General features: G+C 43.4%; 1 protein-coding gene across 2 annotated transcripts in view; it reads right to left on the bottom strand.

Moving 5' to 3' along the window:
- Nucleotides 1-917: 917 nt before the first annotated feature.
- LOC308325069 (KN motif and ankyrin repeat domain-containing protein 4-like) overlaps nucleotides 918-20,605 on the bottom strand; it is a 21,516-nt gene continuing 1,828 nt past the window's right edge. Inside the window, exons 2-10 of one of the 2 annotated variants that reach the window (XM_080777472.1) lie at nucleotides 13,315-13,383; nucleotides 11,677-13,173; nucleotides 9,435-9,510; nucleotides 7,850-8,170; nucleotides 7,373-7,457; nucleotides 6,881-7,100; nucleotides 3,539-3,681; nucleotides 2,973-3,173; nucleotides 918-1,798 (exon numbers count right to left, since the gene is read on the bottom strand). In XM_080777472.1, the coding sequence (XP_080633598.1) occupies nucleotides 1,706-1,798; nucleotides 2,973-3,173; nucleotides 3,539-3,681; nucleotides 6,881-7,100; nucleotides 7,373-7,457; nucleotides 7,850-8,170; nucleotides 9,435-9,510; nucleotides 11,677-13,173; nucleotides 13,315-13,333 (2,655 nt within the window). In that variant the 5' untranslated portion in view covers nucleotides 13,334-13,383 and the 3' untranslated portion in view covers nucleotides 918-1,705. The remainder of the gene's footprint in view (nucleotides 1,799-2,972; nucleotides 3,174-3,538; nucleotides 3,682-6,880; nucleotides 7,101-7,372; nucleotides 7,458-7,849; nucleotides 8,171-9,434; nucleotides 9,511-11,676; nucleotides 13,174-13,314; nucleotides 13,384-20,605) is intronic. The other variant, XM_080777473.1, reaches the window with a different exon arrangement.

Raw genomic sequence — 20,605 nt, 5'->3', positions numbered from 1 at the left:
CACTGGGCTCATGTCTGCATTGTTTGTCACACCACAAAGGATTTGGATTTAATCCCTCTGGTAGCTCATCCCAGAATTCCTGATTCCTGTGTGCTTTGTTTTCAGATGGGGTTTTTGGCTGACTTGATTGACCGTAGTTTGGGGAAACGCCTCCATCTCCTGGTTAGTCCTGTCATTGCAGCATTTCTTCTCTTTCTTTTTGGCTGGGATGCTGAGCCATCAATAATGTCTCCATAGATGAGCATGTTATTGCTGGTATGAAGTTGGACCATGTGAAGGAAAAGTTGAACAATATTGTTTTTACATGTTGACATTTTATTCGAAATAAGCAGTTCATAGTTCATATATCAACGTAATTAATATTGACTGTAACCCACAGTCAGAGTCGTTTTATCACGTTTTCAGCATACCCTTCATGTTTTTCGCATTCAACATGTGTTGGGCACATTGTTGCATTCCTTCATGTGGTTTGCAAGCATTGCAAGTATCCAGCCATATACAGTAAAATTCATAGGAATCCAAATTGGTGCTCTGCGTTGTTCCTTAAACACTTAAACCCTATGTACTTCATTGACAGGGGTTCCACAGGGCTCTGTACTTGGTCGCCTCATTTTTTGCTCTACACCAAATCTCTTTGCCAAAAAACTGATCTTCAAACTTCCAAAATGCATCGTGTGGCCACCCGTGAGCTGGTAGATATGATCATTTTAGCTATTTTTGCAGCTGAATATAAGTGGTAACCACTTAATACGTCATCGTATGACGATTAGTATGTACCTGAAAAAGATGTAATGGCATGGCCAAAATAGGGTTCAAAGTGGGTATATTGAAAGGTGTGTGTGTGTGTGTGTGTGTGTGAGTGTGTGTCCGTGCGTGCGTGCGCACGTGCACATGTACAGTAACTAATACAGCCAAGGTATTACTATTATGTTTATTTGCATTGTTTGCAGAGCTTTAAATAGTGATACTATAGATACTACAGGTGTCCACTCACTCATACCAGTAAGCACATACACGCAAGGCACTGCAAAACACTGTCTCATCACTCATGGAACACTGGCAGTTCTGTCATTTGAAGCAATCCAGACTCCCGTCGGCTCATCAGCCTCTGATTATGCAAAACGATTCCACTTTCTGCCCACAGAGATCTGTGCCAGTCTGCAAAATGAAAGTCACAAATTGCACAGAGCAGCATGACTATTGACTATAGTGTCCACAGCGAGTATCATTGAAAGGAATCTTCGACTGGCGGTGGAGATGGACTGAAGCGAGACGTCAGTTTCTGTTCCGTTGAAGCGTACTGTAGTGCAGTGGTTCCCAAAGTACTAGGGGTCCTTGAGAGAGTTCCAGGTAAATGATAGTTTGGAACCAAATGGACCCTTATGCCGGGTCTGTCAATTTACTTTGATTTTACAATATAAATTGGGGGTTCCAGAGATAGAAATGCCATTAAATGGGGGTCTATAGCTTAATTCAGGTCAAACCTGGGGGCCCTTGAAATGATTTGAAATGGTTTAGAATCACTGCTAGAGCCGTAAAGATCTTCTCTTATGGGGGTCCCTGGCATATCTTTTCAATTTGGGGGTCCTTGACATGAAAAAGTTTGGGAACCACTGCTGTAGTGTACTGTTGTACAGTACGTAGGTTACCGTAAGCATGTATGTTTCAGGGTCTCTGAAGAAGTGGTGAGCTGTGAGGTCCACCTCTAGACTCGTCTAGCTTTGGCGTGCGCCTGTAGGAGGGAGGCTGTGTCAGCATGGGAGCCCTGCAGGGCTGCAGAGAGGGCTGTTCGACCACGCTGTAGGAAACACACAGAGAAGATAACAACAAAAATAACGAGAGCGATTAGATTACGTTTTACTGTGTCTGTGTGCATGTGGTCACAGGTTATCGTAATTAAACCACCATAAAGATTTTCTGAATCGGGTTTATGTATCACATCACAGGTTTACAGGTGAAATGTTTTTGCGCAATATATTTGTTAGTATTCCATGAGAAGAGATACTATGGTAAAAAAAAAAATGGTGAGGTGATAAAGGAAAGAAAATCTTAAGCTAAGCTGATTCTGTTTCTGAAATACCTTTTATGGTAAAAAAAAAAGATGAAGAAAAGTCACACCAGAAGCTGTAAATTCATAATTGTGCAATAACAAGGTTCCTTGTAAGACAGATGAAAGTGAGCGGGAGGTCACATTTGTATCGTTCAAGTGCGTTAAGGTCTGATTTAATTAGGCTTTAATTGAATTCACAAGGTTTTACAGCAAGATAAGGTGAATGTTGTGGTAGAGTAAAGCAGGAAGTCTACGATACATAGTCTGGGGTGTGAAGGCAGGAGGTTTATTTTATACAGTGGGATTAATATTGATTTAATATCAAGGACCTGTCACACGGTAGCCATGTTTTCTTTTTCACTGCTTTATAGAAGAAACAAAAGTAGAATATTTGGATTTGCGTCCTCTTTTCAATTCCATTGGGTGCCTCCCCTCCCGGCGCTGAGATAAGGCAGTGTTAGCGGATTAGCTTTTATCAGCCCACTGAGATTTGCTCTAGCCCTGATTAATCCATGGAGATCCTTTATTCTATGGCTTCCACCCGTTCCCCAGTCCCCACACTGACTCAAGGAATCCAGGCTTTCAGAGACGTAAGCCGCTCTTTTTATGCTAATTAAAGTAGAGTTGACATTCAATTTAACTAAATTATTTAAGCCCTATATGCTTTGTCATACAGCAAATAGTGAACATAGTGAATACGGCCAATCTACAAGCTCACAATGTATTTTTTTCTTCTTTTATAACATACTTAGTGGCATTAACTGTACACTGACTAGCCTGCAAGAACCAACCTCTCCTACACCCTGCTCCCCTCCACTACCCGGTAGAACACTCACGTCGCCACATATGGCAGTGAATGAGGCAGTGTTTGTCATACAGTACAACTTTGTCACATGTTGATGTGACTCTCTCTGGGTCTGACCTTGTCGGTGAGGTCGAGGTCACAGTGGCACCTCTCCAGCAGGAGGCGTGCGATGTGCGTGTGTCCCTTCTCGCAGGCCGACATCAGGGCAGTGACTCCCTGGCTGTCCTGTACGTTGGCGTCGGCCCCGCAGCTCAGCAGCAGGCGAACCATCACCGCGCGTCCGTGTTTCACAGACAGCTGCAGAGCCGATTGACCCGTCTGGTGAGAGTAGGACACGGCGGAGAGAGACACAACAATTGGGTATATGCACACAGAAGGCCACCGTTACATGAGGGCTGTCGCAAAAACGGCAAAGTCCCATTGCGTTCTCACTATAGCGTGGTGCCATGACTCGCTAAACTTGTATTCCTATGATGAGTGGGGAGAGGGAGCGCTTGCTCATCCTAGGAACTCAAATATTGCCTAGGGCTCTGCACCAATGAAATAAACCTTAGTGACGTGAGCCATGATGTCACAGTGTTTTCAAAGATTTCCACTCTGGAAGGGGTCTTAACTTTATGTTTTCAACCCCAGATAAATGGGAACAATATTGACCTTCCCTGGTGGTGGGAACTGTGAATTACCTGTCTGGAGCGGACGTTAACATCTGCCAGTTCCATGAGCCTGCGGACCACCTCCATGTCACCAGGACCTTCAGGGGCAGTCAGTGAGGCCAGCATCACCGCTGTGTAGCCCGCCTTGTTCTGGAGGTCCACCTCACTCACACCTGTTGTACAAAGAAACCAACTGAACGCTCTATATACAGAGCCGGACTAACAATGGAACTAGGTGGAGCTTAAGCGCCAGGGCCCGAAGCTTGCAGGGCCCGGTACGAGACTATAGGTACAGCTGTTGCTTCTGTCGAAAAATATAACGCAACACAGGAACCCCCGCCAGTGTTTTTGGTCTTCTCGTCTGACAGTTTCTGTAGCAGTTTTCGGGGGGGGGGGGGGGGGGGGGTGTCGGCTTGGGGGGGTTCCCGACGGCTGCGCGTCGCTTCCTCCTCCGACAGAGGGGAAGCGAGTAAGCGACGCCGTCAGAAGCCCCCTCTACAAATGTAGCTACATTTGTTGGGCACAAAGACAATTTAGACAAAACATGCTGCTGCCTGTTAATGGAGCTTGTAGAAATTGCAGATAGTTGAGTGGACCAGTTGCCAGTCTTGCCAGAACAGATATGGTGACCTTAGTAAAATGAAAAACGGTATTAACACCAGAAGTGTAGCCGCAATTTGCAACTCTAGATTTTTTTACAATGGGCTGAATCCAGAGTTGCAATAACCTCCATCAACTTCCTATGCATGTTTTTTGGTTTGTGATCTCCTGGTCTTAAATGACTTCTGTCCAAAATATTCCAAGAGTGACAATATCGAGCCGCCATTTTGATTTTTGCAACGTGCCGTAAAACAAGATGTGAGGGGGAGCGCTTGTTTAATAGAATCTTACCTGCGCAGGTAAGACACCCAAAGAAGAGGCCGACGCCCTAGGGAGGGAGGGACGCTATTAAACAAGCGCTCCCCCTCACATCTTGTTTTACGGCACGTTGCAAAAATCTAAATGGCGGCTCGATATTGTCACTCTTGGAATATTTTGGACAGAAAGTAGCTCATAACATCTCTACGGGGGACTTTTATGATAAACAAGCGACACCAGATTGAAAGAGGATAATTCAAGCTTGGACTGCAGCTGCAAAGTTGGTGAGTTTAACGTCATTTAAGACCAGGAGATCACAAACCAAAAAACATGCATAGGAAGTTGATGGAGGTTATTGCAACTCTGGATTCAGCCCATTGTAAAAAAATCTAGAGTTGCAAATTGCGGCTAACCAGAAGTGGAGCTTTTCAAAGTCTTGTGTGTCAGCGGGCAGTGCAGGCAGTAGTGGATATGCGCTGAACGCATGCATGTTAATTAATTCATTAGTTGTTGGGGTATTTGCTACAAAACATCTCCACATATGTTGAAATTTTCCTCTGTATTTAACACATACTAATGATTAGGATCAGTGGCATTTTTTAACAACTATAGGATATTATGTCCCACAAAATTATCTTGGCATTTGCCACGGCAGAACTGCAAGTCAAAGCAAAGACTGACCAATCACAGTCCGTCCTTGCCGGACATGCTTGCCGAGACTCTTTGTTAATGAAGTCAAAGACGTCGGCTGTTGGATGTTATTTGTGTCCAAAGAGGCCACTACCCCAAACTACATATTGCTGCTTTAATATGGCAGCCAAAGCAGTTAGGGGTTAGTTAGGTTGCTTAGGGGTCGTTCGGAAGGTCGGTGACCGTCAGATTCCCAGATGTCCTCACCTATGGCCGCCTCATATCTAAGATGTATTAGATGGCACAGTGGAGGGAGACAGCAAAGATAGATGACCCATTGCAGTAAAAGATTGTCCTGTGGCCACACACTTTGAAGGAGATTTCAAAAACAAAACCTAATCTGATTTTGATCAATATTCAAACACAGAATATTCACATCTGTTGCACATCAATCATCAATCACTTAAAAGTCAGAACTGATATGGGTGTGTACGTATGAACATTTACAGTAGCATAAATAAGTCCCTCATACGTTTGTACAGTGATCCCTCACTTCCTTTGTCACGTCAAGTCCATATAAAAAGAAATGAACAATGTGCATAGGAGATTAAAATCGTGTGAGTGATATTATGCATAGTTTTTAGTTATATTTAGAGTTTCTACTTTTTCGACATTAAATGTCATTAAAGGTGAAAATTAGCAAAAGTTTGCAAAAACAACGAAATAGCAGATCTACAATCTCACAATGTGTCGCGATACAACACAGTGGGAGGTGTTAGGTCGGATATTTTGGTCATACAACAAATATCGGGCTTAAGTGGTTAAGTTATGTAAGTAGGCTTGGGAACCAACAGTTTATGATCCATGTGGCCCATAGGGCAGGAGCCTATCCTGTTTTTGTAGCGTGCGTGAGGCAGCTTGATGTAAAAGTACATCCCCCAGCCATGATCTGGGAAGGCAAGAATACTGTCATGCATGGAATGTGACATTATCACGTTTAATCAGACTATTGATTGGGAGGTGAGATACTATTGAAGTAGATGAGATACTGACCTACCAGTTAAGTGTTTTGTCATTATTCTGTGGGTTGATGATGGCAGACAATGATGGCAGACAATGTAACCACAAGGACACTGAGCTGGTAGCATATAATATAATGTAACCACAACAATAGCCCAGCCACTGAGGCCCTCTCCGCATGCTACAGTAGCTGTAAATCAAGACAAAACTATTTTGTTACATTTGAATACTATTCTTGTTCTGAAACAATAGAGTGAAGCTGTTCATGTTTTAAAGTTTCATCTTATAAATGCATGTCTGTAATGCACGTAACTCGAGAACCGTTCGCCCCACCGAATACAAATTCGACACGTGTGTTCCAAAGTTGCAGTGCCCCGTGTCGAGTCGGTCGGCATGGGGATAATATAGAAAAGCATTACTATAAGCTGTAGTTCAAACCTTGTGGGTAAATTTAAGCAAGTGATACCTCAATTTGGGCAACAATCCTCTACTTTCATATGAAATGAAAAACAAAAATTCTAAAATGTGGATGACCAGACCATCTAGTTACTGTTTGGTCATTTAAAATGTCACAGGTGAGCCAGAATCTAATCCATTTCATTGCAATTAGTACGTCTGTGTATATAGTTCTATGTAAATGTTTGTTCCAGTGAAATGGCATCATGTCAGGATTATATATATTATCTCTATAGTTGACGTTGTCTGTTTGTCTGTCTGCCTTTTAATCATGCCCACACCCCAGGTCGGGTTGGGCTGAAACTGTCCATAGTGGTGACTGAGAGTTTTTTTAACCACGATCATTGGTTCTTTAGTTATTGTAATTGTTTAGTTGTTGTAGCTGAGTGCGACACTACCTGTGCCTACCTGTGTCCAGCAGGAGGCTGACGATGCTGTAGTTACAGTGGGACGCGCTGTAGTGCAGCGCCGTGTTGCCGTTGTCGTCGGCCAGGTTGACCAGGAAGGCCAGCAGAGAGGGGGCGCTGTTCTTCACCTCCTTCAGGTGCACCGCCACCCTGTTGGCCACGGAGCTCTCCTCGGCTGCTACGCCGAACCAGCTCTGGAACAGCACCACCAACGCCTTTCTCTGAAGACACAGAGAGAGAGCAGCTTAGGACACTGTTTCTCTATGTCTTAACCTCTATGTCTATTTGTACACTCTCAGAGTTATGGGCGTCCTTGCAAATAAAACATTTTGAGAACCACTGTCTTAGTGGACTCATAATGTGCAAAAGTGTCATAGTAAATCAGTGTAATTTGCCACAGACATAATGATGACCCCTGGTCTGTAACTCTGAGAGTGTACAAATGAGAGACGAGTGTACAAACTTCAGGAGAACTGCTAGAGGGGTTCAATACCATGTCGTCGTTGGGGTTGTTCATGTTGTCCATGTGGTCTTTGAGAAACTGACAGGCAGACACAAACTCCCCGTTCACACTGTCCCTACAGAGTGGCAGACGGAAGAACACAAAGCTTTAAAACAATATCAACCCTGGCATCCCAGTTTTGGATATGTCATTATACACTAATATACAGTATATGTGAAAATTCTCAAATAGCCTAGGCCAATATGCTTAATATATACACATTGTCACGATGTGACGCATCGTGACAATTGCTTGTACTGTAGATGGCTATTTGCATCTTATGACGTTTCAGACTCAAGTGGTTAAGTAATTATGCTGGAGGACAGAGAATGTGGATCCCTTTCCCAACAGTTGATGAACAAAACACATTCTTGGCAGGCAGGTAACCCCCAGGGCCCCCACCCCCCAAAAAAAACAACAGTTGCAGCATGTAGCAGCAAAATAAAAATTTCACACTGTACTCCTCACCGTCTCCCGGCACTTGTTACAATGCCAGAGTCACTCTCCATCTGTTCCCCCGGGCCTGGTGTGTCCATCCTGGCTGCGTTCTCTTGAGCCCCAGCCTCGTCCATGGACACCGTGCCTCCATCTGTTTGTCCTGATTCAGTTTGGCCCTGGCTTGCGAGCCCCTTTCTCTCTGTACTTATCTTCTCTGGGTCCTCACACACATGGGTAACAGCCATCGCCTCAGGCGAGACGACTTGTCCCTTCTGCTCCGGATGGTCTTGGATACTTGGCTTCACAAAATCCTGCCCATCCGGCTCTTTACTGGCAACTGGGGTCTCGCATCTTGGCACATTAGAGAATGAAAACCAGAGCAGTAAATGAAATCCATCTGCCAGCCAAATACTGGTGAAGTTTGGCAGTTGGACGAGCCACTGGCCAGTAAAGAGAGAATGTGTCAATTAAAACAGTTCTGAACGTCGGGGGAAATTCAGAACTGTTGTTTTGTTGTTTGACCTAAAGGAAAGTCATTAAAGGGAAAAGATTGCTCGATTTCCATTGTTGGTTTTCTGCAAAAACCTTGCTTTGTCCCAAGATGGGTATTAGTGGGTGACTTTGTCCTTCGGGTACTACAGTCAGCTGGGAAAACAACACCCTCCCGCGTCCCGCTTTAGGCTCTGTGCAAAACTGCAGTCCCAGCTTTGTGGCATAGACGCTTCCTGTCCCAGTTAATTTTCTCATAGCTTCGTTTGATTGCCTCGACAGCAGATTTGAACCGGAAACATATCTTATCACACCTTCATATGTATTTCCAGTTTGTATAACATGGGGCTAAAGTGGTTAATGTATTGTCTTACAATATAATAATTTATCTGCAAAGTAACTAGTAAATAAAGTTTAACAAATAATTGTAGTGGAGTAGAAGTTAAATGGGAAATACTCAAAATTACAGTACTTAGTACATGTACTTAGTTTCTGTCCACCACTGACTACAGTTATGCACAGAGCCTATTGGCTGTCGCTAACAACCAAGTCTGTCTCAACATCTGAAATCGCATCAAAAACCAAAGGCTGAGATAGTATGAGAAGGCCTAGCGATGAACTGTCTCATTGACAATTAATAGGATACGACATCTGTTGAGACAGGATGAAACCATTTAGGCTATATGGGAAACAAATGATTTATGCATGGGAATAACACATTTCAAAACTAGAATTCAGTGCTAATCCCCTTTAACTGGAGAACATAAGGAGAGGCATGCCTCATCACTCAAACTTTACAACTATCGAGATGCCTGTAAAGTGCAAAACAAAACAACCCTATGGTTTCAGGAGCCCCAAGCTGGTATTTAACTGTTTCTATGTCCAAACGTAAGGTCAGCCAAGGCTTCAGTTCAAATCAATGCCAGTGGTGGAAAGTATCTAAGTATCTGCATATTTACTCAATTACTAAATTTAAGTAAAACTTTGAATACGGCAACGTTTACGTGTAACAGTATTGTGGAACTATACTGCTACTTTTACATACAGTAAAGTAAAAACAATCCGAGTATGTCTTCCCCCACAGCCCAATGTCCATAAATCTCAGAATGGAGTGAAAAGCACTAACCCTTCATTATCACCAGCAAAGTGTAGGTTCTTTGACTGTCGGGCACTTCCGTCTCGCTTCATGATGGATCTGGGTGCTACCCAGAGGGAAAGAAGAGAGACAAGGAGCATGTTTACAAGGTTTCATGACAATAACGTTTCAACCACAGTCATATGAATAGCCCGATATACTGTAGGCTTAATTTGTCGTAAGACAATTAACACAAAACATTTATGATATATTATACAAGAATACAACGTGTTGCATTGTGACTTGTTGAGCTTGTAGATACAAAAAAGAAAAATATTTTCAATACAGCAATGCCTTGATTTGAAAAGGAATGTGTGCGTTGTCATTTAAAAGGATAGTTCACCCCCTAAATGACTTTTACATTACATTATTGGCTTAAGAATGCGACAAAAACAAAAGATATCCATGAGAAGTCTCCATGGGGTGTAATCGATAAAAAAAAGTATTCTTTTGGGTGAATTATCATATATATCTTTTTTTTGTAAAGCTGTACGTTTGAATACTTAAGTACTACTCTACTGTATACTTTGACTCAAGTAGCCTACATGAGTCCAGTCCAACACTGACCGTTGATATATGACTCAAGTAGCCTACATGAGTCCAGTCCACCACTGACCGTTGATATGACTCAAGTAGCCTACATGAGTCCAGTCCACCACTGACCGCTGATATTATGCAGGCAATGAGGAAGTCGTTTTTTCCCACACTTTCCCCCCACATTAAAGCTGTTTATTTGCGTTTTCACCACAGGAAATTGGATCTGTTCCCATATTCCGGGTGGACAATGGTTGGTGGAGATGAGGACTAGTTGTATGGACTAGTTAATTTATATATATATATATATATATATATATATATATATATATATATAATATCATATGATATAATATATCATATAATACTACCACAATATTATTGATGAAGGGAGGAAATGTGTATTTCTGTGAAGCTTTCCCATTGATCCCTGATTCAAGATCGTTTTGCATTGCCTCATCGACATTTCTTGAATGAGGAAAAACCTTTCCTTGTAATTAAGTAATTAAGTGGTTTTCATGCAGGGCTATGAAGTAGGGTGAGGGGGAAATACTGGCCCGGAGTTTGGTCTCTTAGGACCTGCGTCAGGACATTCCAACACAGCAGAGAAAAGGACTTCTTTACAAAATAAATAATAACAGCCTAGGAAGACTTGGTCATGAATAAAAAGAAGAAAAAAAATACAATCCCGCCTCAACCCAAACTGACAACAACCATCAATTTACACCAGCTAGGTCTAGTAAAATTGTGGGTCTTAATTTCACTGAGTAAAATCTTCTCTTGCATGGTAATGAGATTTGTTCCCTACAGTGTTTTTCTCAGGATTAACTTTCAAATGAGCAAGAAAGACAAAAGTTCATTTTGAGAAACCAGTTAAGAGAGTTGTGTTATTTGAATCTTAGCATAGCTGCTACAGGATTGTGTTTTGTGAGTACTGTGTGTATATCAATGGGAATGATATGTGTTTTGTTCCAACTATTAAGTCGTCATTGCCTTTCTGCTGGAGCCGTAATGCTTTTTTTCCTGTGTACAGTATGCACTCTCATTTCCTGTAGAGTTTTAGCAATTGTCCAGTTATGTTAATATTTGTGTAATCTATCTATACGTATAAAAGCACAACATCTCTGAGTGAGTGTGCATAATATCTGTCCTTCGTGTATCTAAAGAACCGTTCAAATGATCGACTTTAAACTTGACGTGTGTGACCTGAGGGAATCCGTAGGATCTTTCTATAAATTCACAAATCTCTGTGAATGTGTGTCTGTGTCCCGTCTATATGCCATTATGAAGATCTGTAGTGTCAATCAATATGGAGTTATAATACTGACGCCCTAGACTGGCCTCCAGGTACTATGATATAAGACTGGTGCAACGGTTCAGGTACTGGCACTGCATTACCGGAGGTTCCCAACGAGCATCGTTCTCAACGGGAATCGATCAGCCTTGTCTTACTCAACCCTGTATCATTATCTTAGCTGGAATCTCCTCATCATCTTATCTATTACAAATTTAGTCAAAGTCATTACAAATGTTAATTAGTAAGGTAATTAGTATTATAGTTGTTGCAGAAGTATGCTTTTTTATTATTGTTGAGTCCAGGAGGACTAGTAATTCTACCATATCAGTTAATGGGGATCATTTTACTAAACCATAATGATGGCATGGAACCCCTACAGGGCAGGCTACAGTAGTACCGTACCTCCATGTTGGGTCTCTTCCTCGTTGCTGTGGCCAAGTTGGGCGTAACAGGACGTCAGGGTATCTACCAGTCCCATCATCTCCTGCTGTAGGGAGTTCATTTTGGGGTCGCGGTGCTCCATTGGCACCCTGCCTTCACACAGGCATTCCCACTGCTCCTCCAGGAGACGCTTGATCCTCCTTATGTGATGCGCGGCCACGGCTGAGTCCACAGCTTCGGCTGAGACCTCCTCAAGCTCCATACCTGTAGGTGCTGGGGGGCCGTCTGGGGTGGCTGCTGGCGCCAAACTGCCTTGATTCTTTTGTCTGTGTGCAGTAACAGTCCATGCGTCTGTGGATGTGTCTGAGTCACCCGAGAGAGCGACCTCGCTGTGGCAATTTGATGAGCCGTACGGCTTGTAATAAGCAGAGTTCTCCTCCGTCCCGTCTCCGTCCTGGTCTACCAGCACCTTCTCAGCAAGCACCCACCCCCTGGGGTTCCTGGTCAGCTGCTCGATTTTGCCGTCCTTTCTCCGGCTCTCCCCCCGCTGTTCCCTCAGCATCCCCATGGCTCTCTGGAGCTCCATGCCGTTCTCGTGGAGATTCTGCTCCAGCACAGCGACCTTGGCCTGCAGGGACGTCACCGTCAGCAGTTCATCCAGGTCTGTGCTGGTCCTCCACTCGTGTGTGGGGTTCGAACTGCCACCATCGCCATCTTGACCGATGTGACTGTCGTGCCTCGGCCTCTTGACGTCACAGGTGCCGTAGTAGGAGGGGGAGGAGGGATCCATCTTTCCGTTGACAGGTCGTGGACTCAGGCCCAGACGGAGCCTTTCTCTCTCCTCCTGGAGGATGCAGATCTGGGCTCTGAGCTCAGGGACCACTCTCACCTCCATCTCCAACTCACCCACACGCTCCAGGGCCTCTGAAAGGCGCCTCAGTGTCCCAGAAAAGTCTGAGGACCGCTCTGCGAAGACGTCTTCACATGAGGCGTCCCTTCCTCCAAGGCAGTCCCTAGAGCTCCGGAGGCTCCCTGCGTCCTCCGTGGACTCGGAACCCTGCCTCAGCAACACGGTCAGAGGCAGGCTGGACGCTCGGAGGAGGTTAGGTCTGATGTGCTCCCCCAGGGGCTGCTCGTCAAATTCCCTTATTCTGGCCTCCATTTCTGCCAGGGATCGGAAGCCCGTGGGGGAACCCGGGGACCTGTGGTCGTACGCCCAGGAGGCATAGCTGTGGTGGGGGTCCGAGGTCCGTGACCTGGGGCCCAGAGCTCCAGTGGATCCCCAGGGACTGGGCCGGTAGCCGCACCCAGACAGGTTGAGGTGCCTGGGGAGGGTGCTGGACCGGGGGCCCTTGCTCCGCCGCTGGATGGGGACCCTCTTGATGGTGTTGCCTTTCTCAATGTCGTCGACGTACTTGAGGAAGTCCAGGTCCAGGCGGAAGCCATACGGTGTCTCAACGGAGTACGGGGGCTTTCCCTTCACTCCGTTTTCCGTGGCTTTGTGTGATAAACTGCTTCCTGTTAATGAGAGAACTGTGTTAACATCTGTTGCCTGTAAGGAACGCCATCACGTCCAAGATGTTATGGATCACACTGTGTATGATTTACTGAAACTCATGGAATTTATTATATTAGAGAATATTATTTAATTTCTTTTACCATTTTGTCCTTCCATCATGTTGTTGTCTTCAGACGTTGAGCAGTAGGATGTCACATAATCTGGTTGAACTGAGAACAAATTAAAAATCAGTGAGACTTAGTTGAAACCGCTAAACGCGTGCCAGATTTTTCCAAGTCATGACATAAACAGTCCTTACAAGCAACAAAAGCCGTTATTGTTGAACTTTCCAATAAACATATTATACATAAGTGTTGTTTGCTGGCCTGACAGCGGTATTTGGCATCAATATACACTTGAGGTTTTTGCTTTGGTACGATTCCAAGTTGAGATTCAACCTCAGCTTTACGACCGGATGGATGGAAGATCGTTCTAAACTCTATGGAGATATTCATTATTTTTATATTCCATTCATAATGGCTCTCTTTTTTCAGTCTCCCTCACAAAAAGTGCACACAAGGACACACACTTTTGCACATACTCTCTTTTTTTAGTCACTCAGTCCCACACGCACGCACGCACACACACACACACACACACACAGGAACGCACGGTCTGTCTCCCTCATTCTGTTATTTATACAGAACTGCAAATTATCGCCCTCATTTTCGCTACGCCTTTCTCTCTTAACTGCCACAACTTGACTTCATCCATGCATAAGAGCGCTCGCATACAATGGTCGGCCAGCCTGGCGTTCTCTTGATTATAACCCTGCCATCGCAGATGAGCTCTGAAAATAGCTCTCCGGCTGCAGCCCTGCTGAGCCCAGTAGCCATGGCCAGTGGAACAAAGTACAACTCCTACAGACACAAACACAGACAGACAGACATTGTTCTGACACTGCAGTGCACCGCTCTACTGCCTTTCTTCTCTCTCTCTCTCTCTCTCTCTCTCTCTCTCTCTCTCAACATGTAGATCTGGTACTTTTGAAGCTTTTGTGTGACGCTGTAGTATGATCAACTAGTGCATTGATTTAAGAAAAAACACAAGAATTAAAATATGGATATAAGGTTTCTGCCTGACAACGATAAGTATTTTTTAAATAATACATCCATCCCTGATGATATCATGTGATGTCACGAGGCATACAGTATGGAGGCGTGTGGTGACGGAGTGACGGACGGACGGAGTGACTGACGGGAAATGTACGTTTTCATAGTAAATAAAGTGTACTTTCAAAGTAAAAAATGAACCAACTAAGCCCCATTTTTTACTTACTACTATTCAAAAATAGCCAAGTTCTCAATGCATCACATCGCGGACTGGTGTGAGCATGATACAGATCTGCTATTCTCAATGAGCAAAACCACATTTTGCAGAACTTTACTTTGGTATGGTAAGATTTAGCACGATTTGACTTTGGTATAGCAAGTATGCTAATACTTTTGTACTTTCACTCAAGTCAAATTATGACTACAGGCCTTGTACTTAACAGTATTTCTACATTGTGCAGGTATTGCTAATGTTACTCTAGTAAGAGTATGACTACGTTTTACACTACGGTTTCTCCATTACTTTCTTTTTTTTCTCTGTACTTTCTTTCTGGACTGCCTCTCTCTTTTCTGTGTCCTATTTCATCTCAGAGGGTTTAGATATACTTCTGTTTGGCTGTGTGGATGGGCCTACAGTACATGACTCATCTGGCTCCTTTAGCAATTTAGCTGACTCAGTCTTTTCACTCCTTTTTCCCCCCATGTCTGGAACAAAAATGTGTTCACTTGGAGAACACAGAGATTATGTATTATTAGCCACTTAAGCTGTCTTTGTCGTACAACAAATGGCAAAAAAGGCGGATCTACAAGCTCACACACACACACACACACACACACGTATTTTGAGCCTGTAGATCAGCTTTTTGAGCAGACAATTTGGAGAAATTCTTTTTTTTTTATTGTAAGAAGATTTCGCCAATAATGACATCCTCAAAACTTCCACCACCACCGTCTCTCTCTCTCTCTCTCTCTCTCTCTCTCTCTCTCTCTCTCTCTCTCTCTCTGTCTCTCTCTCTCTCTCTCTCTCTCTCTGTCTCTCTCTCCATCCCCATTCACATGCTGTGACCACCAGCCTCTGAGGCATCTGTCTGTCCTCTCCCGTCACCACAGAACCACAGACCCACAGAGCCCCCAAACCATGACAGCTATGCAGTAAACACACAAACAGCACAAACCAGCCTAGACCTCCGGCATTCTCCAACAGCTTATGCAGTGTTTTCATCTACAGTATCTATTCTAATTTCTACAGTAGGGATTCTGAGCCTGTTGTATTTCAATGATCCACAGTTTGATATGGATTAGGCCAACTTCGGACCCCCATTTTATATATTGTCCTACAGTATCTCCATATTCTAACTTTTTATTTTTTTCATAAATGAATGCCCTACTACAGCCGCAGCGTCACACTGAAGTATCAAAAGTAGCAGCGCACACCCTCCAAAATCCACACCAAGCTTTGTGTTTCCATTTCGGTGCCCGTTGGGCACTGGCCTACTTGGAACGATGCAAGTTGGAATTGCATGCCCCACCCAGATATTATGTCTGTGTCCCGTTTATGCCCATACATGGAGTTCTTTGTCAGGCATGCCCAAATATGGAGTCTATGCAGACGTCAGAATGATGTCAGAACAGTCCAGCTCCATATATGGATACTGGGCAGGGGCCCTGTCCAGAGCCAACCCATGGATACTGGGCAGGGGCCCTGTCCAGAGCCAACCCATGGATTCTGGGCAGGGGCCCTGTCCAGAGCCAACCCATGGATTCTGGGCAGGGGCCCTGTCCAGAGCCAACCGTGGGTCCGACCGACTCGACACAGGGCACTGCACTCCCTGTGGGGGTGTGGTGTCAAATTTGAAGTCGGTGGGGGCGAACGGTTCTGGAGTTACGTGGATTACAGGCGTACAGACGTACGTAGGTATGAGACTTGGTGCATTTATAGTTAGATGAATCCTGAAAAGTTACAGTATTGGAGATATGAGGTTGCACCCGACAAAGACCCAATCTATGCCGTAACATCCTCAGTGTTGAACTCTGAGAGCGTGTACAAAAAGGATTATGACTCACTCCTTTTACAGTATGTCACCGCTCCATGCTCTTCTTGACTACTTAACTGACATCAGCCAAGAAGAACATCTTTCTCCATTTGGGAACACATAGTGCTGCGGGATGAATGTTGACGATTGATGAACGTGCAAATCTTCCGACCTGGGTATACGGGCAAAAGACTAATCAAACCATCTAGTAGCTGGTTCTCTCCGAAACCGGTTCCCTCAGAAGAACAAAATGGGCCCGGACCGCTGGACCGCTGGCCTAGCCTGACGGGTTGGAGTCCCCCACGGGGACTCCATGGACCCCACATTGAGAACCAGTGATCTACACTGTAGATCACTGGTTGCGTGCCATGCTGTAGATTCTACAGCATGGCATGCATATACTATTGATTTATATGCACATATGCAAATGCTCTTACATGCAGAGATGTGCACAAGGTCTAGACAGAGCACATAATGTGCAGTACAGCACATGCATTGAGGTTTGTTTTATTTAAATAGGCCAGAGGCGTAGAAGGAATGCAACACAGGGTGTCCTGCTGGGATCGAACTAGACCAGTTGCCATTTAATAGAGACGCCACTCTGACCGTTCAGCTAGTAATCATGAAAGTGCTTGTTTTCCAGCAGTGTCTTAGTCCAGTGGTTCGTGGCCAAATACATTTGGGAGACCTTGTCCTTGACATGAAATTCTTTGAGAACCACTGTCTTAAGTTCAGTAAATCTTATAGCTTACTATCTTATAATTTCCTGTACACAGTAGTGATACAGTGTATAGTACAATCCCACCCACCTGGAATTACAAGAAGATGTATTAAAACAAATGTTTGTAACTAATACTTTACAAACAGCATTCAGCCCATTCTGGTATTTGGGTCTGTGGATAACTTCGCATAGCTATCTATCAGTTGACCTATCGGTCAAAACAACAAAGAGATGAGATTGCTGTTTTGTTTCTTTAACCACTGGTGTCCCACATTTGGGCATATCATTATTATAGGCAAGAATTGTCCTAAGAATTCCTAAAATAATGAAAATAGCATTGATTATGTTAGCCATAACACAGCCATAACACAAGCAAGCTTTGTCCGTTGTCTTGTTTTTCCACAGAGGAAAGTTGATGTGACCTTGAGGTGTTTATTGGAACTGTGACTTTCAGATACAGTATACTGTTAACTTAGTGATTCTCAATGTTTTGAATTTCAATGACCCTCAATTTGATTTGCCTTAAGATGACATATAATAGCAAATATTTGGCTTGGGACCCCTGAAGACTCACTTTGACTCAAGTACTGGTGTTGAGTATACTTTGTCCACCAATGGTAGTCGTATGGAAATAGATGATTCAGAAGGCTGTTTATCTTTCAGTTGGCTGAAACCTAAACACGGTGTCAGGGTGGAGAAAGCCCTTTAAAGTCTGACCACAGATCCAGGGGCCCAGGGCGATGACAGAGGGACAGTGACTCAATAAACTTCACTTCATGCCAACAAGTGCCTTCTGTTTCGCTAGCAGATGCTGTTGTCATTTGCTGTTGTCATTTGCTGTGTAACACATGCGACGTGCGTGCATGCGTGGCTGCGTGCATGCGTGCATGCTTGGGCTGGACATTTAACTGAAAATATATCAACCGACCTTTAGAACCTATAACCGACTTAATCTAGCTTTAGGCTATATTGTATGTAACAGAGAAGCAAGTTATATATTTTTTTGTATGTCTTAACGAATCAATTTTTTTTTATGGATTGTTTTTTTTATAATGGACTAAATCATTGTGAGCTTGTCATATGCTAGCTTGTTGATCTGCTATTTTCCCTATTTAAAAAATGTTAATCGTTCAGTAATACAATCGTAATCGAGGCAAAGTTTTAAATTACCGTATAGGCCCAGCCCTATAGTGTGCAAGTCTCCAACTGTTATTCACTGTAACTCGCGTGAGCCACTATTAACAACAAAGTGTCAATCAACAGCATACAGTAAAGTACAACAGCTGTCGTTGTGTTAAATCTCAATCATTACAGTATCTCCCTCTGGTTCATCAGGTTCAGTAGAGAGAGAGGCCTGACCTTCAAGGAATGGCCACAATCACATCACATGTAAACAGCAACGCTGGAGTACATTTACTCAAGTACTGTATTAAGTGCAATTATGCTGTACTTTTACATGCTGTACATTTACATAAATTTTTTTATACTTTACACTTCGACTCAATTATATCTCTGAGGCAAATATTGTACTTTTTACTCCACTAGAATTATTTGACAACATCAGTTAGTAGTTACTTTGCAAGATTTAGGATTATTATCGCAAAACCTGCATTAACCACTTGCATTAGCCCTGTTTAACACTGCTGCTATTTTCAACATTTTGTGAAATATTTTGAAAATATATAATATGCAATGGGCTATTTATTCATAAATATTACTTTTACTTTGGTACTTGAAGTACATTACATTGTGTATGATGCCAATACCTTCGTACTTTTACGCAAGTCACATTTTGTTTTGAATACAGGCCTTTTGCTTGTAATGGAGCATTTTTAGATTGTGGTATGGCTACTTTTACTTAAAGTAAATAATCTTGAGTCCTTTCCAACACTGCCAAACAAACAGTAGGATGCTGTTTGTATAGGACTAACATTGCAAAATATCTCTTGTTGCAAAATGAGATGTCCACTGTTTGACAGTAAGGCACATACTGTAGGCCTACTTCTGCAATATGTCTGGGAGCACAAACCCCCGGAGACACTAACTTGTCCTTGATCGATTTAAAGTGGTTGTTTGACATGATGTACACTTTACAGCACCTGTACTGGAGCCTCTGTGTTTTTAAGATACTACACAACTACAGTGGTGCTTTAAACTACACTTTCCAAAATGGTTATATTGTGTTTATGAGTTGGGGTATTCATTTTTAGACTGTTTGTTTAACAGGCTGTCCTCAGAAAAACAAACTGACTGCTGTAGCACACAACACCTCCTCTACCTCGCACATATAACAGTGGTGGAACAAATACTCTGATTAAAAGCAATACCACAATGTAGAAATACTGGGATCAACTGCAACTCGCTGTGAGCTTGTAGATTGTCTATTTTCGAATAGTCAAAGTATAAAATAGGCCTAAAAATTGTTAACGTACATTTTGTAATAATAATAATCCAATTCTATCTCAGAGATGTAGTGGAGTAGAAGTATAAAGTATTTAACACATGGACATAATAGACAAAGTATAAAATAGGCCTAAAAATTGTTAACGTACATTTTGTAATAATAATAATCAAATTCTATCTCAGAGATGTAGTGGAGTAGAAGTATAAAGTATTTAACACATGGACATAATCAAGTGAAGTGAAAGTACCTAAAAACAGTACTTGAGTAAATCTACTTAGTTACTTTCCACCACTGCACATAAATATAGAGTCGCGCACACATTTCTTCCTGACCACAAGAGATGCAATTCAGCGCTAACTCTCGACACTCTCGGCCTCTCAGCTCCCTCTCTCTCTGCAAGAAGTATAAAGTATTTAACACATGGACATAATCAAGTGAATTAAGTGAAACTACCTCAAAACAGTACTTGGGTAAATGTACTTAGTTACTTTCCACCACTGCACATAAATATAGAGTCGCGCACACATTTCTTCCTGACCACAAGAGATGCAACTCTCGACACTCTGCGTCTCTCAGCTCTCTCTCTCTCCGCAATCTCATGGCGTGGGTCTTAATTGTCACCACTTAGACCAGCGGGGCCCACCTCACAGGAAACCCACCAACCAAACATTAAATATTCACTTAACCCCAAACAGGCCCCTAACCTACCAATGCGACGCTGCAGCATTATCCCAACACTGAGCCCGATCCAAAAGTTGACCCTCTCAAGGCAAATAACTTTCTTCTTTTTTTTCTACATCAAGTTTTCCCTTTTATCCCACTAAATCCGTAGCCCCACTTCAAAGGCCTTTGGATGAGGAGGAAGTCTGCGTTATTCCGGCAGCAGCGATTTCCCTTCATCCGTGGACTTTGGACTGTGATTTCCTGTTCTTCCCGGAGAGATGCGTCCCGCTCTCGCAAGGCCTTTCTCCTTCTCCCTGCATCACCATAAACCCAGCGAACCCAATCATCTCCGTCTCCACAAGCATTTTTTCACTGAAACCACCAATGAAATGTGAACTTATGACACATAACAGTCATCCATTCCACAGGAAACATAACGCTGGCTACTTCAGACAAGGGACAAGGACACATTTACTATTACAAAAAAACTAAACAGAAACCAAACTGTTAGGCTCTTAC

This window comes from Protomyctophum bolini (assembly GCF_963924005.1).
Source record: "Protomyctophum bolini genome assembly, chromosome: 12".
NCBI classification, from domain to species: Eukaryota; Metazoa; Chordata; class Actinopteri; order Myctophiformes; family Myctophidae; genus Protomyctophum; species Protomyctophum bolini.
Note: the sequence above shows the minus strand (reverse complement) of the source record. Positions and strands in the feature narration are given on the sequence as shown.